This window comes from Nansenia antarctica (assembly GCF_963989245.1).
Source record: "Nansenia antarctica genome assembly, chromosome: 5".
Taxonomy (NCBI): Eukaryota; Metazoa; Chordata; class Actinopteri; order Argentiniformes; family Microstomatidae; genus Nansenia; species Nansenia antarctica.
The window spans coordinates 45,913,164-45,927,071 of record NC_137690.1 but is presented as its reverse complement, the minus strand read 5'-3'; the positions used below and the strand labels follow the sequence as shown (position 1 = coordinate 45,927,071).

Genomic DNA, 13,908 nt, shown 5'->3' with positions numbered 1-13,908 from the left:
GTAGCTAACGTTAGCTAACTAAGCTAGGCAGGCTAGCGCAACGTGGGTTTGGAAGGACAGCTCAGAGAGGAGAGGAGAGGTGGGGTTTGGGAGTCCGCGTTTGACTGGCTGACAGCGTCAGTAACATGTGGGCTGCGTTCGTCAACTCGCTCTGAGAGCGCCGGAGCGCAACACTGGGTTCAACGTCAAGTCATTTGATTGGACAAGAGGCGTTCCGCGAGTGCTGATCAGATTTCCAGAGCGTGTTTGACGAACGCAGCCAGCGTCAGTCAACATGTTGAGTTTTCCCAACCGAGCAGAGAGTGTAAACGTCTGCTAGTCGCGCGCTGCACGGAAATGGTGACAGTCACGCAGAATGTGCCATTTCAAAATAAAGGTGTATCTTTAAGATGACGATATAGATCGATGTTTTTACATTGCGTTGATGTAATCAGATCGTTAGTCAATGAATCGATGTGAATCGATGTATCGTTACACCCCTACTATCCACTAGGCCAGACCACCATTACCCCCACCATTGCTAGTCATGGAGCTAGAGGCACTAGTGGTGGTGTTCCCAGGTGGGATTTGAACTCATGACCTTCTGATCACCAGTCCAACTCACTATCCACTAGGCCAGACCACCACTACCCCTTGGTTGAGCGAGTCATGGAGCTGGAGTCCTGCCGGAGATACAGATCAGGCAGGCCAACCGTGCTTCTTAACATCTAAACTTAGGATATGTATAGCCACTCCGTAGATCTGTTTTTAGCCCAGGCAAGGTTTCTTTCCTTGATGAAGTCAGAGAGCTCAGACCGGCTTGATTGACATGGTGCCTCAGGACATGTTGATATTGATTGAAATGCGTTCTGCCTTCCACGGAGAAGGGATCTGACGTGGTCTGGTCAGTAACAGCAACGCCGTGGAAGGCTAGCTTTGATCAACTTGGTCGTGTCAGATCAGTGGATGGAGTGTCAGATCAGTGGATGGAGTGTCAGATCAGTGGATGGAGTGTCAGATCAGTGGATGTAGTGTCAGATCAGTGGGTGTAGTGTAGGGCTGCACGATTTGGGGGGGAAAAATCGAATTGCGATTATTCTGACAGATATTGCGATTGCGATTTAATTTGCGATTACATTTTTTTTAAAGAGGTTTTTGTAAAGTGCGGCCATATCTCCGGCTAGGAAGGTCGTATCAACGTGCAGTTTGTTTGTACGTCTTCAGGGGACTTAGGAGCACAAATTGGCTCCCGTCTCTAGCAGCCCCACAGCCCGAGTTACGAGTGAAAGAACTACATGAAACTTACGTTGGGTTGCTTTAAAGTCAAGCTTCAGTTTAAGATTCACAGTGTAATAGATTTAAAACATGTGATGGGGCATTACTAACCTGACTCAGATGGTTTGTTTCACACAACCATCTAGGAAAGCTTCATTGGAAGCTGTTTGGAAAAGGCTAGGTACTTTCAAAAATACAGGTGATTGGATAAATCTGTCTATCACCTTCTATCATGGGCAAATATCAGAGAGCATTACCACATGATACCATCAAACTGTTAACTGCTCTAATTCTAATGCAAGGATGAGAACTTAAAAGATATTAATTGGAACAACACATTTATTTTATGTTTTTTTTAAACAGCTGTGTCCACATGTTTTAACAATTCCAATATGAAAATAAAATAGGACCTTTCTACAAACAAGGTTATTCAATTATGGCTCAGGAGCAGCATCTAAATATTGCACATACTGCAATCAAGTTAAATAAAGTGATAATAAAAATGTCCAGTAAAGAATAATAGGTCCTTTCTGTAAACATTGAAATAGACAAAGCAGGAAAGTATACCGTTTGCAGGCAACTCTTCAACTCAAAGTCGTAATGTATGAAGTGCACGGTGAGACTGAGATACGGCTCGGTCGTCCTGCCTGACAGATCGGTTGTTGCATAGTACTCCACATTTTTCAGCTCCGTCTCAAGTATCTTCCTACATTCCGCATACGTTTCCGGGATGTCCACATGTCATGACTAAAGTACGTGCGAGAGGGAACCGCATATCTTTTATCCAGCGTTTGGATGAGTTTTTTTTAAACCCTTCGTTGCTCACAGTGTTAATAGACACCATGTCTTTAGCGAGGTAGTGCCTGATGGAATTACGGCGTAACAGACGCAAACGACTCTAAAACACTAGGGGCCGGTTTCAGAGACAAGGCTTAAGCCTAGTCCTGGACTAAATCACACTTTCAATGTAAAATCTCCATTGAAGATGTTTTTTAGTCTAGGATTAGGCTTAAGCCTTGTCTGTGAAACCGGCCCTAGGTTGCTTAACGTTAGACTTGGCTACGGGACTTTCACTTAACTCTCCGTTTCTGACCGTACACTCGTCATGGTGTATCATTGCCTGTGATACTTTTTCAAGGTTGTGCGCAACACCTGCTGTTGTTGCACATCTGTCGTCCTAAACCCGAAATACTTCCATACAACAGAAGTGCTGTTTTTGAAGCGATTTATCCACACCATTAATGTTGCTAGCTACTGAAACGTCTTCACAGATTCACACGTGGGCGTTTCACGTGCAATGTTGTTGTTCTTGGGTGTGTGCGTTCATTGACTTTGAATCCGACGCGCTGTATAATGTATCCCAAATCGCAGGCTTTGCGATTTGCTAATCGCATCATCTCAAATCGCGATTTCGATTTAAAATCGATTAATCGTGCAGCCCTAGTGTAGTGTCAGATCAGTGGAGTGTCAGATCAGTGGATGTAGTGTCAGATCAGTGGATGTAGTGTCAGATCAGTGGATGTAGTGTCAGATCAGTGGATGTAGTGTCAGATCAGTGGATGGAGTGTCAGATCAGTGGATGTAGTGTCAGATCAGTGGATGTAGTGTCAGATCAGTGGATGTAGTGTCAGATCAGTGGATGTAGTGTCAGATCAGTGGATGGAGTGTCAGATCAGTGGATGAAGTGTCAGATCAGTGGGCGTTGGAGGTGGAGGCATCGATAAGTCTGTTCAGTTGTTAAAGGAGATCGGGTCAGGGTTCGTTTTCATGGAACAGGTTGCTACTTTTCTAGTCACACCTGTCATTCCCCCCCCTCAACCCCTCACCTGCCTTTGTGTATCTAATGTGTTAATCTCTCTCCCTCTCTCTCTCTCTCTATCACCCCCCCCCCCCTCCTTTGGTTGTAGTATAGTCCTGCCGGAGATACAGGCAGTGTTTCCTCCAGGAATTTTTACATTAGTGGCGGAGAGCCCTGTCGATTTTTTGTCCGCGTGCAGGCTCGCTCAAAACAACGACCTCATTTCAACCAAAACTAGAGGGAGGATGGCAAAAAAATTAAATAATAGCAAAAAAAAATCTTCCCAGAACCTGATTTGCACGACCAGCTGTCGCTGTAGGACACGTTCGATTGCAAAATTAATTTATCCTTTATGTTCCCAGTTGAGGGCGTGTAGCTGTCGTTAGTTGGCCTGCTTTTATTTAGTTATGCGTACGTTTGAGTTAGTCATCTCTAGGATTGTTGTTTGATATTAGCCTATACTTTCTCTTATCTGCATTTTGAGCAACTGTACAAGACCCAACAACACAACTCTGATACAGGACTAATGTTACCTAGCTGCTATAGCTAACCCAACCCTGCTACAAGACCCAACAACACAACTCTGATACAGGACTAATGTTACCTAGCTGCTATAGACCCATTTGTACTAAACAACTACAACGTTGTATTGGACATTTTTTTTTTAGAACTAATCCACAGACAGCAGTCTTATTAACGGGCCCCTGTGGTGGCAGGTGTGGAGGCGACCCAGCACAGTGGGGATATACACTATCAAGCCAAGCTCTACTGTAAATATTTGCGTGTGTGTGTTTTACTTTGAACGCAATTTCAATTGCAATGTCCCAAGTATTACCTACATCTCCTCTGTGGAAAACTCTAATCCCGACGCAGCAGTTATTGTGCTCGGCGATTTTAATCACACCAACCTGCACACCGAACTTCCCAATTACAAACAACAGGTGTCATGCCCCAGCAGAGGAGCTAACATACTAGACCACTGCTACGTTACAATCAACGAGGCTTACCGTTCGTTCCCGAGGGCACCGCTGGGAAGGTCCGACCATGCCATGCTGCTCCTCGTCCCGAAATATAGACAGAAACTTAAATCCTGCAATACGACACCCAAAGTCCTGGACTGCAACTGCCACTGATACTCTGAGAGGCTGTTTCGAGTGCACAAATTGGGACATATTTGGTGCAGGTGCGAACAGCCTCAATGAACTCGCCCGCCATAAACGTTGTTAGCTGATCCACCACCTAGCTCCTTTGCTCCTGCCAGCCATGCCGTTTCGGATCGCTCATAGCCACTGCTAGCTTCAGCAATGTTTGTTGGGACATCTTTTTTCTTGAAAAATCCATCCATCTGTCGCTATTTTCGTTTAATTTTTTAAAGTTATTTAACGTGATATCTTATTTGTGCACCTAGCTAGCTAGATCAGCTTTTTGTATCTTTTAGATCAGTGTTTCTCAGGGCGCCCCGAGGAGAGGGTTGAGAAACACTGTTTTTGATGGTTCACATTTAGACCAATCAGGAGTAGGCCTTGTGTCACGTCGTCAACTGAATGTTTAATGTCATTAATCTGATTTTGGATCAGCGGTTAGAGAGAGATGGGCGTGGATTTAGGTGCACTTTTAGTCAACATCCATTATAGCACTGATCTAGGATCAGATATATTTTAATCAGCTAAAATGTTCAGAGGTGGATTTTTTTTATTATTTTTTTTGCAGAAATCGTGCACTTAGTGGACTGAATCAATTAGTGGCGGAGGAAATTCATTCGTGGCGGCCCGCCACCAATAAATGCATATAGAGGAAACACTGTGTTGTACGGAAATGTCTAGAAATTGGACAATGAATTGAACATTTTCTTCCTCTTCCTCTCTCCCCTCCATTCCCCTCCCCTCCATCCCTCTCCCCCTCCCCTCAGCACCTGCGGGTGGGCTGGGAGCAGCTGCTCACCACAATCGCCCGCACCATCAACGAGATCGAGAACCAGATCCTGACCCGCGACGCCAAGGGCATCAGCCAGGAACAGCTGCACGAGTACCGCACCTCCTTCAACCACTTTGACAAGGTCAGGGCCGCCGCTGGGGCAGCGTTATTACAACGTTAATACTGCCAGTACCTCCCCTAGCGAATACGATCAGCTGAGTGCCAATTAGGAATAATTATCATTTATTATCTGCTGCGACATAAACTGATAAACTGAGCTGAAGTAACTATCAGGTCCGTAAACGTGATGACTGTAAAATATAGTGTTACCTTTATTTTATTTTTTAATGGAACAAATATCGGGTTAGGACCATATATACTGAAACATGGACGCACTCACTGCAATGCAAGTCACTTTGGACAAAAGCGTCAGCGAAACGGCATTCATCATTATTATTATTATTGTTTAAATTTTTTAGTCAGAAGGACAATGTTTATACACGCAACGAATTAACGATCGCGTTTCGTGTCGCGCCGCATTGTGACTGCTAATTGCTTTTGTATAACCTTTATTTACACAGCTCGGTCTCCTCGAGATAAAAGTATCTTATCTTGTGGTGATTGTTAGACACTTTCAATGCTGGGTTATTGATTTAGCTATGATGTTCTGTAGGCTCACTCCGGGCCCAGGAGTGAGAGCGCCAAGCTCGTGAGTAACAAGCCCCATTGTCTTTGGGTCTCTGGCCGTGTTCACCAGGCCGCAGCCCGGGGTGTACAAAGCACCAACCGCTGGGTGTTTGTTTACTGGAGCTGAGTGCACTTGGGTGTGGGGAAGGATTTGGGTGTAACACCACTTCAGTCGCCCGCCTCTGCCATCTCCATCTCTCCCACGCCATGGTTTTAATCACCTCACCCCACCTACGCCTACGCATGCCACCTGATGTTGGTCCATGTCACCACTGAATATCACTTGGAGACACACACGCACGCATGCACGCACGCACACACACACACACACACACACACACACACACACACACACTCAGACCAAACCTAGTGCAACATTACTAGATTCTTCATGTAGTCTGTATATCTAGATAGATATTTCAAGCGATATGTTAGCGTGTCAGAGAATTCCGGTGATTGTTTCTACAAAGAATCACAAACACTTTGGTGAATGTCGAGACGTTTTGAAGTTGTCTCAGCGCTACACACACACTCCTACTCCTCAGGTATGATGAGAGGCTGACTGTGGGCCAATCCCGATTCTCTTTTTTACCACTTCGGCTCGTTTTGGAGTCACTCGTTTTGGAGCCATAGCCGTAGTGGTTCCCCGGGGAAAATGGGACAACCCTTCACTAATACGTCATCCGTAGTGTAATGAATGGGTTAATTCATAGTCAGGACAGCGCATGCGCCTAAGAGAGAGTTCATGATATACCAGAAGGTGACTGACAGGTGTCGAGAGAACCGAAGTAAACTGGTTATACCTTTGTTGAACCCAGACTCAAGTGTCTTATTATTCTATGTCCAAGTGACATTACACGTAGTATCGTAGAAAAGCATTGACGCTCGCGATTCATTCACAACTTGAATGAACTTGAACGCTATCAATCGATCAAACAAGTCATCAAATAAAAAAGAACAATGCTTCATTATCAGACCATGACAGAATAAGCTCTAACCTGTATGAAACCTGTGCTCCAGTGGTGTAGTCTGGGTGATACGCAGGACTATGCCGTGTACCCACTAGGAAAGGCCAAGGATTTCCGTATACCCACTTAAAAATGTGTGAGGATACGTAACAGCGTTTTGTGACAGAACTTTCACTTTCATTCATAAAATTCACCCCGTCTGTGTTACGAAGCGCTTGACTTTTGGACCATTGGGACTGACTATAGCGTCATATACCACCAAGGGGGGGGGGGGATTTGCGCCTATCATGCACATATCAGCCTGTGGATAGATAACTTTAGATAGATAACTTTACATTAAATATGTCTACCATCATCCGCTGTCAAACAGCACAATTTATGTTTAAATATACATGATTGTACATCTCTGTAATCGCGCACCGATGTATTTATATGGGGAAGGCTGTGCTTGACGATTCTATTGGACTGACGCCGGGCAGAGGAACAGGACTGTCGCCCTGTGACAAACGCGCAGATATGAGTGCTCCGGTGTCTATCTGCTATTGGCGCTTTTCCATTACAGCGCCAAAGCAGGCCAAAGCAGGCCAGCCCGCTTCGGCCTGCTTCTTTTCCCCTTTTCCATTGTCGTCCCAGGTCGGTTCGGGTCGCTTCTTTAGCTCCACATCGAGAGCAGGTACTACATTTTAACATCCGGATCTTTTTGCCAGGCTGCGTGTGACGTGTGACGCTGCACACCGTTGATTGGTCAATGGAAATCGTCATCCCATGTCCATAGATTTCTTCACTAACCGCCATCTTGAAATACCACATTCGCTCTAGGAAAATGTCACTAGAGTTTCTGTAATAGCTTATTAATAAAGATTCGAAAAATTATGCTGACCATCGTATTATCTTAGTTTAATGTCATTTCAATGAATCATAGAACTTTTATTTACAACAAGCACAACACAAAAATCGCTATTATGCACCGTCTTTGTCCGTGAATAACACCGGCTGTGGAGGTGGTACAAACACAATACTCCTTTGCTAACTTCACCATCGGTATACGGTCATTTTGAGCCCTTAACCACCGCGCTGACACCCCGAGAAGTTATGCTTTTAACCGTAAACTCGATGAACCGGGAGTTCGCCCGCTGCTGTCCAGCCATTTTCGCCGTTCACTCATGAGTCAAATGCCGGTTTTAACAGGGAATTCGCTCCGCGCTGTGTCCACGGTGATAGGAGTGGAGGATCGACTCCATTCAAAAACGTTTTGATTCCCTGGCTTCTCCTCTTTCCGGACACGTTTGGATTGTTATCCTAACCCCCGGTAAACCGAAGTTATTAACCCGCAAACGGCACCGTGTTTGTCCGCACACAATGATACTACAGTTCATAAAGCAGACAAGTGAAGGCAGTGGTTTTAAGGGTTCAAAAAACATGACTTTATTATGTGTAGAACAACATATGTGCAGAACAAAATCCAATAGAAATGATTCAAACATGCAGACAATCAGGCAGTAGCCATCTCTATGCTGAACATAACAATGATGCTACAGTCAGTGAGGTAAAATAGTAGCCATCTCCTTACGATAGCCCACATACGTTTCTTTCTCTTTTCAGCATTCCTCTTTCGAGTATCCTTCCTTCTGTCTTCGCTCTTCTGTCTTCTCTCTTTTCTCTCCAAAAAACCACGGTTAATAATATACCACATGCCGAGGGAAAGGCATAGGATAGTTGCAAGTTCCTCCATTCTGCTATTGTTGCTGTGTTGTGTCTCGTGAATGTTATGACGCGTAACTCCGCCTACTATCGTCTACTCCTCCTACTAGTCCGGGTCGGTTTGTGTATAATGGAAAACCAGAACTGAGCTAAAGCGGGCTGAACCGACCTGACGCGAACCGACCTGGGCCGACCTGGGCTGCTGATGGAAAAGCCCCATTTGATAGTCTAATGCAGCGGTTCCCAACCTTTTTGGACTCACGGCCCACTTTACAAATCTCTACAGTATTCGCGGCCCACCTAGTGCGCGAAACGTGTAAAGAAAAGGTCTATAATGCATTGAAATGACATTAGACATCAGACATGGAAATATGTCAATGCGCGGCTGTCATGCACAAATCAGCTTGTAACGTTAGACACACAGCACATCGGCATAATAACGTTTTGTTGTTGTTGTGCTTGTTATAAAGAAAAGGTCTATAATGCATTTAAATGAATGATACAACCAATTAATAATATTACCTAATAACAACTGCTCGGATTAGATTGCGGGTGCCAAAAATGCGCATCATGTACAAGTCAGACGAACGTTTGATAGATAACTTTACATATGTGTACCATCATCCGCTGTCAAACGCCACAGATAATAATTGATTTATGATTGTACATCTCTGAAATGCTCGACTGTCATGCAGCGTTGCGTTACTGTCACGTTAGACACAGCACCGACATAAAAGTGATTTTTGGGTTATGCTTGTTATAAATAAAAGGTCTATAATGCATTGTAATGACATTAAACTAAGATAATACGATGGTTATCATAATTTTTCAAGTCTTTAATTACAAGTAATTCCAGAAAAAGTAAATGACTTCCGTATTACGAGAGCGAAAAGAAGAGGGTCAAGATTTTGTCCAAACGGAGCCATGGAAAACCCTAACCCTAACCCTAAATGAGTAATGAATTGGGACGCCACTACGGCTACACGTGAACGCGCAAAACGGAGATTAGGGGTGAAAACGGAGCCGGAGTGGTGAATTGGGATTCACCCTGTGTGTGTGTTCAGATCACTGTGTGTGTTCAGATCACCTGTGTGTGTGTGTGTGTGTGTGTGTGTCCCATAAGTCCTATGATCATTGTCTGACGTGCATGATCTTTGTCTGTCTGTCCGTCTGTGTCCACATTCCCTCCATCTCATCACCACCCCTGTGATTGGACCATCCATCCATCCATCCATCCATGGGTGTGTGCTGCTCTGTGATTGGCTGGCTGGTGGGGGACCTCAGGACCACAGCGGCGCCCTGATGGCTGAGGAGTTCAAGGCGTGTCTGATCAGCCTGGGCTACGACGTGGAGAACAACAAGCAGGTAGGAGGAAAAAAAACAACCACCTTCGCTAAGCCAGCAGGACCGCACTACCCCGTTTTGGCCACCAGAGGGAGCTCCGGTTTGGTTTTCAGCTCACCTTTCTGCCCTGGCCTCACCACATTGGGAGTTGCGGATACAGACTCTAGAGGGAGCACTCCTCCAGATAAAACCTTGACGGGTTCGGGGGAAGAGCCATGACAGGGTCACGTCCAGTTTCGAAACAGTTGACTTTAATTGAACTGTCATGTTTTGGTTTTGTTAGCGTTAGCCTAAAGCTATCGTAGGGTGATTGACCGCCACCCTGTCATTCGCCGTGAGAGTCCCCTTCAGGAAGTAAGGCGTTCACTCACTCAGACCCAATATGTGGCGACAGCGGCACCTTTTCTAAAGCCTTTTTTATGATAAAACAAACATATTACTAAACTACAGATAAAACACGTGAAGAGGGAACCCAAACATGTTCCCCCACCCAGTTTGACGGCTTCTAACACGGAGAACCGAACCTGACATGGCTGCTCACCCCCCGCGCCGTCACAGGAGATGAACAGGGGTGAGAGGACATGCTCTGTCTGGGAAGGATGTGTCAATTTCTGTGTTCACTCGTTTATTCCCTTGTTCCCTCGCTCCTGCCTCGGGCCCCCCAGCGCCAAGCTAGAACAGCTGGTGGCTTTGGCGTTTGATTTGAGACCGAGCCTCACTTCACTGGTTTGCTTTAATCCTCCTTTCTTTTTTGCTCTCTCTCTCTCTATCGTTCTGTTCACATGACTCACCTCCCTCTCTCCGCTCCTTTCTTCTTCTTCTTCTTCTTCTTCTTCTTCCTCGTCTTTTTTTTCATCTTCACATTCCCAATCTGTCCATTTCCTTACACCTCCTCCTCCTCCTTCTCTCCATCCCTCGCTCCGCGGCCACAGAAGCGTACGGGGCAGATGGACACAGACAATTACCGCGCTCTGCTGGTTGCCACGGGAAACAGCCTGGTACTGCCACTTCTCTCTGCTTGTGCTCTCTGTCTCTCTGTGTCTCTGTCTCTCTCTCTTTCTCTCTCTCCCCAAAATAACCTTAAGAACCTTCCTGTAATAGTACATGTTACCCCTGGTAAGGATGATGTAATAGTACAGTAACCTGTCCCCAAAAGTTTTACTCGACTATTAAAGTACTTATTTATAGCCATTCATTATTGAAGAATAGAACTTCTAAACGCCTCCTGGGTTTAGCTCAATGTCTTACCCCATTAAGAAAAATATGTTTTTAGTCCAATGTCATTGTACAACACCGGTATCACTTCAAAACGCGGTTTAAACTATCTGTGTCTCATGGATGGTCCTGGGTTTAACTATCATGTGTGTCTCATGGATGGTCCTGGGTTTAACTATCATGTGTATCATGGATGGTCCTGGGTTTAACTATCATGCGTGTCTCATGGATGGTCCTGGGTTCAACTATCATGTGTGTCTCATGGATGGTCCTGGGTTTAACTATCATGTGTGTCTCATGGATGGTCCTGGGTTTAACTATCATGTGTGTCTCATGGATGGTCCTGGGTTTAACTATCATGTGTGTCTCATGGATGGTCGGTCCTTGCATCCAAAGCTCCGTGTATGAATTTGATAGTGGTTCCATTTCTCCAGTCCTGTCCCTCAGCGCGACGCAGAGGCCGCTTTCTTGTTGTTTGAATCCCAGATTGCCCCTTTAACACCCCTGACTAGACCCTTTACACATAGTAATTTACATTATTTGTGACGATACTTTCCAAGTTGGCCGTCCCTGTTATTGGTGGTCATATTTCCCCCAGAGGAGAGACGAGAGGTCCTCTCCTGCTCTCTGTGTGTGTGCGCGCACTTGTATGCGCGCGCGTGTGTGTGTGTGTGCGCACGTGTATGCGTGTGTGTGTGTAAGCGAGCTTGCGTGTGCACTTGAATGCACGTGTGTACGTGTGTCTGGGTTAACCTGTGTCCGTGGTTTCCAGGGAGACGCAGAGTTCGCCCGCATCATGGGCATCGTGGACCCCAACAGCAGCGGCGCGGTGACCTTCCAGGCCTTCATAGACTTCATGTCCAGAGAGACCACCGACACGGACACCGCCGACCAGGTCATCGCCTCCTTCAAGATCCTGGCCGGAGACAAGGTGAGGGGGAGGGGGTGTGTGTGTGTGTGTGTGTGCGCGCACGCGCGCGCTGTGTCAATGACACACTCCCTAGTCAACTAACACAGCTTGTTTTGTGACCCTGCTAACAATGTAAAGTAGTGTTCTAGTTAACTAGGCAGCAGTTTTTTATTGACAGTCACACGTGTGTGTGCGTGTGTGTGTAAAGCTAGTTGAGTTAGTTTGACAAAATGATACTCAATAATAATAATCTATGATCTCCCTCCCCCTCTCCCTCCCTCCCCTCCTCCCTCCCTCCCCCTCTCCCTCCCCCTCTCCCTCCCTTCCCTCCTCCCTCTCCCCCTCTCCTCCCTCCCCCACCTTACTCCCCCCCCCTCTCTCCCCCCCCCTCCCTCTCCCCCTCTCCTCCCTCCCCTCTCCTCCCCCATTCTCCCTCCGTCAGAACTTCATCACGGCTGAGGAGCTGAGGCGGGAGCTCCCCCCAGACCAAGCGGAGTATTGCATCGCCCGTATGGCGCCCTACGCCGGCCTCGACGCCGCCCCCGGCGCCCTGGACTACATGTCCTTCTCCACGGCCCTCTACGGGGAGAGCGACCTCTAAGAGCACCGCACCGGGGGGGGGGGGGGGGGAGCCTGGTGATTGGGTGGAGAGGTGGAGGAGGAGGAGGAGGGGGGGGAGGTGGTTGAAAGCTCTCCCGATGCTCTCTGACGTCTGGATCCTGAGGTGTCCCTGAGAACGCCGGTTTTCATCTGGAACCCCGAGCTTTTTTTTTTGGGGGGGGGGGGTGAGCTGTTTAGTTTAGATTGGCTTTGGCCAGCGGTGCTTTGACCTCTGACCTCTGACGTTAACCACAGATCAACTATAACCTGTGTTCATCTGGAAACCGGCCGCCCCAGGGGGACTTCAGAGCCCAGGGCGGGGGGGGGGGGGACCCTGTAGTGCTGCAAGGTGAATCTGGATGACCCCTGTCTAAGGGAGGGGGGGTGGGGGGAGGGGGCACAAGCTATTCTGATAATACTTATGCTACTTTTATGTTTTGTTAATTTTATTTTTTCTCTTGCCTGGGTGTTGGGGTGGGTGGGGATGGGAGTGGCGGGGGGGGGGGGGTCGTTTTGCTTTTGCGGGTGGAGAGGTTTGCATTAGAACACAGAGAGATATATGAAGGGGAGGGCGGGAGAGGGGGGGAGAGATGAATTACATATTTACCCATAAACCTGTTTTGCTGGATGAGTGGAACTCCGATATCTAACCTCAGCTTCTTCTCTCCTCCTTTTCCTTTTGTGCGTTCTGTTGCTTTTCTCCAGCAAAAGGAGGGTTTCTGTGGGTTCCGTGGGGTTCCGTGCTGTACATACTTATTTTTCCAGTACGCAAGAGTCAGAGTACTCATCGCAGGCCTGTAGGGCGCAGCAAACAAAGTGGCATAAAAAAAAATAAAAAAAGCAACACACACACAAAAAATAGCGTTTTCACACACAGAGTACCATAGATAGGTTTGAGTTCCCGTGAGTCTACATTTGGATCTCTTTATACAAGTTATTTTCTCCAACGCAAGTCTCGAATAAAAGGACCGCCTTGTCGTGTTGAAAAGAGGATGTGGTAACAATTTAGTTAAAGGACGCTTTGTGACGTAAAACGGCCTTCATAGAATCTGTGGAAACGTCACATGATAATTCTATACACATTCTGTCACCCGGGCATCGATGAAAAACATGAAACATTGCTTCTGTGATACATCACCTTCACGCCACGTGTACTCTATTGATTCATGCTAGTTTAAACTGTTAGACCACCAGGTTGAGGGATGTGGATCTCTACAAGCACAAGTGGGGTCATGTCAAGGTTATTATTGGTAACATGAAGGTCCACTGTCCTCCACTGAATTGTTGCCATAGAAACTCTGCTTTGGAGAGTTCCTTGATGATGTTGAAAATGATGGCAGTACTAAAATGTGCCTGTTAGTGGCTATAGCCCTTTGTGTCTCTCTCTCTCTCTCTCTCTTTCTCATCCCTCCATCTCCTCATCTGTTTCTCTGCAGGATGTAATGTGGGTTAGGAGTGGGGTGGGGCGGGGGGTGCAGAGTCTTAATAAACATTCCATTATGTCTTAAATAAAAACA

General features: G+C 46.6%; 1 protein-coding gene across 4 annotated transcripts in view; it reads left to right on the top strand.

Annotated features, from left to right (window-relative positions):
• The window catches only part of actn4 (actinin, alpha 4), an 84,801-nt gene extending 72,399 nt beyond the window's left edge, over positions 1–12,402 (top strand). For 3 of the 4 annotated variants that reach the window (XM_080532103.1, XM_080532102.1, XM_080532105.1), the window contains 4 exons: positions 4,962–5,108; positions 9,607–9,687; positions 11,654–11,812; positions 12,234–12,402. In XM_080532103.1, the coding sequence (XP_080388229.1) occupies positions 4,962–5,108; positions 9,607–9,687; positions 11,654–11,812; positions 12,234–12,392 (546 nt within the window). In that variant the 3' untranslated portion in view covers positions 12,393–12,402. The remainder of the gene's footprint in view (positions 1–4,961; positions 5,109–9,606; positions 9,688–11,653; positions 11,813–12,233) is intronic. The other variant, XM_080532104.1, reaches the window with a different exon arrangement.
• Positions 12,403–13,908: the final 1,506 nt, after the last annotated feature.